The sequence below is a fragment of the Lathyrus oleraceus genome, chromosome 5, assembly GCF_024323335.1.
Source record: "Lathyrus oleraceus cultivar Zhongwan6 chromosome 5, CAAS_Psat_ZW6_1.0, whole genome shotgun sequence".
Lineage (NCBI taxonomy): Eukaryota > Viridiplantae > Streptophyta > Magnoliopsida > Fabales > Fabaceae > Lathyrus > Lathyrus oleraceus.
Window position 1 is genome coordinate 472,420,410 of NC_066583.1, and position 2,760 is coordinate 472,423,169.

Below are 2,760 nucleotides of genomic sequence, written 5' to 3' on the forward strand. Positions count from 1 at the left end.
CTGCTACCATGTTGATAAACCCACCGCTGTGAAAGATATCTTTGAAAGGTCGCACCACTGAAGTCTGCACTTGTTTTCCATCAACAAAGCCTAATCCTGCATGGTTAACGTTTTCTGGCAACTCTATCACCTTGCCCCACATTTCTGTAGGACCTGTCTTGACAATCTGCTGGGCGTCTTTGAATGACGCGATTGAACCTTCACTTTTCTTGTAATCATCGATGGTCAGGGCCTGAAATGGAGTTTGAACAGCCGTCTCGTCTACTTCTATCACACTAAACGATGAAAGGTGGCTAATCAGCATAGCCTGCTCCCCATTAACCGTCACTATTTGCCCATTCTTGACAAACTTTAACTTTTGGTGTAACGTGGATGTAATGGCACCCGCCTGTGAATCCATGGGCGTCCGAGCAGACAGCTATAAGCTGGCACTATGTCCATAACCTGGAAAGTGATCTGGAATACGTGTGGTCCAATACCAATAGGCAAATCAACTTCTCCAATGACTGTTTTCTTGATCCATCGAACGCTTTCACAATAATTCCACTGTGCCGCATTTGCCCCCTTTGTACTTTAGCTTCAACAAGGTAGACTTGGGCATGACATTCAGAGATGAACCGGTGTCAATTAGGATATTAGACAAAGAATCCCCTTGACAATTGGCTGAGATATGGAGAGCGAAGTTGTGATTCTTTCCTTCTTCTGGCAGTTCTTCATCACAAAAGCCTAAGCCATTGCACGAAGTGATGCTGCCTACAACATTGTTGAACTGCTCTGCTGTTATATCCTGTTCTACAAAGGCTTGATCAAGCACCTTCAGTAGTGCTTCTCTGTGGACAGCTGAGTTCAATAATAAGGACAGGATCGAGATTTTTGACGGTGTCTGTAGCAACTGATCTACCACTTTGTAGTCACTGAGCTTGATAATTCTGAGTAGTTCATCTGTTTCTTTGTCAAGGGTTGAATTGCTTGTTTGCCCTTCTGCTTCTCTTGTCACTGGTACCACGACTACCGGATCTTTCTCAACATTTCTACTTGGGATAACCGGCGGAGCGAACACGCGGCCACTGCGCGTCATTCGGCTATTTGCTGTGATATTGGTAACTGAGGCTAAGGTTTTAATCTCGACCTCTTTACCGTTCTCAATAATAGTTGCTGTATAGTGGTAGGGGACCGCTTTATCTGAAGTGTAAGGCATTGGGTCCGGAGGGCAAATCACCACTGGCTCCCTCGGATGATAAGCTATCTCTACTTTCTCTGGAATGTTGAAGCAAGGAATGATGACATTCACCTCTTGTTCTTGTGATTCTGGAGAACTCACTTGTCTAGAAATCTGAATCAAACCCTGATCAAGGACGCCTTGCAAATCATCTTGAATCTTTCTACAACCTCTTGAATTGACTAAACATGTACCACAGATCTGGTGGTCATGTTGGAATAGACCATGAGCACATAAAACAGAATGAATTTCAACCAAAGACTGCCGAATCTCCTCTATCTTCGTAACACGTTGTTTATTGAGACAAACTTCTATATTGTTAACTGATGAAGGACCATGACTTGGCATTGGATTGTCCTTCACATTGGGACCCATGCTCTTGAAGGTCAGGATACCTGCTCTTGTCAACTTCTGTACTTCCAACTTTAAAGCAAAACAGTTGTCTAAGTCATGACCTGGAGCATTCTGATGAAAGGGACAAGATACCTCTGGCTTGTACCACCAAGGTATCACTTCTGGTACAGGAGGTCGTGGTCGTGGTTGCACAAGGTTATTAGTGATCAAAGCTGGATACAGTTCTGCATATGACATCGGAATTGGATCAAAATTGGTTCTTCTTTGTTGCTGTGGTGGACGTTGTTGTAACTGATGTTGATGTTGTTGAGGTTGATGTTGTTGCTGATATTGAGTATTCTGTTGGAAGCGGTTGGTACGCTGCTGAGGGTATTGGACTTGAACTGGAGCGGAAGTGATTACTGGAGTCATGGCTGCTATATGTTGGTGTTGGGAATGGTAAGGATAATTGATCCTTCTTGGATGATTATAGGACACAGCATTAGTTTCTTGTTCCTTCTTTTTCATAAAACCGCCGTACCTCTTTGCCCCGCTTGAAGATGAACTTCCTTCTCTGACTAGACGCCCTTCTCGAACTGCTTCCTCTAAACGGACTCCCATGTTTACCATGTCAGTAAAGTCTGTAGGAGCGCTTGCAATCATCCTCTCGTAATAAAAAGTATCAAGAGTCTTTAAGAACACTTTCGTCATCTCCTTTTCTTCCATAGGTGGAACAACCTGTGCTGCAATTTCGCGCCACCTTTGCGCGTATTCACGGAATGTCTCCTTTTCTCTTTGTTGCATGGACCTCAACTGATCTCGGTCTGGCACATTATCAAGGTTGTATTTGTAATGTTTGATAAAGGCCTCACCTAAATCGTTGAAAGTCTTGATCTGAGAACTGTCTAATCCCATATACCAGCGTAAAGCTGCACCGGTAAGGCTGTCTTGAAAACAATGAATGAGCATCCTTTGGTCGTTGGTGTACATTGACATCTTTCGCACGTACATAACCAAATGGGTCTGTGGACAAGAACTTCCTTTGTACTTTTCAAATTCTGGTAGTTTAAATTTTGCTGGCATCCTTACGTCTGGAACCAAACACATATCATTTACATCTCTGCCAAACAGTTCTTTCCCACGAAGAGCTTTTATCTCTTTTTGTAATTCCACAAACTGATCCTGGAATTCGTCCATTCTATCATTGA

At 43.4% G+C, this 2,760-nt stretch overlaps 1 protein-coding gene across 1 annotated transcript; it reads right to left on the minus strand.

Moving 5' to 3' along the window:
- Positions 1–532: 532 nt before the first annotated feature.
- Positions 533–2,548, minus strand: LOC127081389 (uncharacterized). The gene has a single exon (XM_051021649.1). The coding sequence runs from the start codon at positions 2,546–2,548 to the stop codon at positions 533–535; it is 2,016 nt and encodes a 671-aa protein (XP_050877606.1).
- Positions 2,549–2,760: the final 212 nt, after the last annotated feature.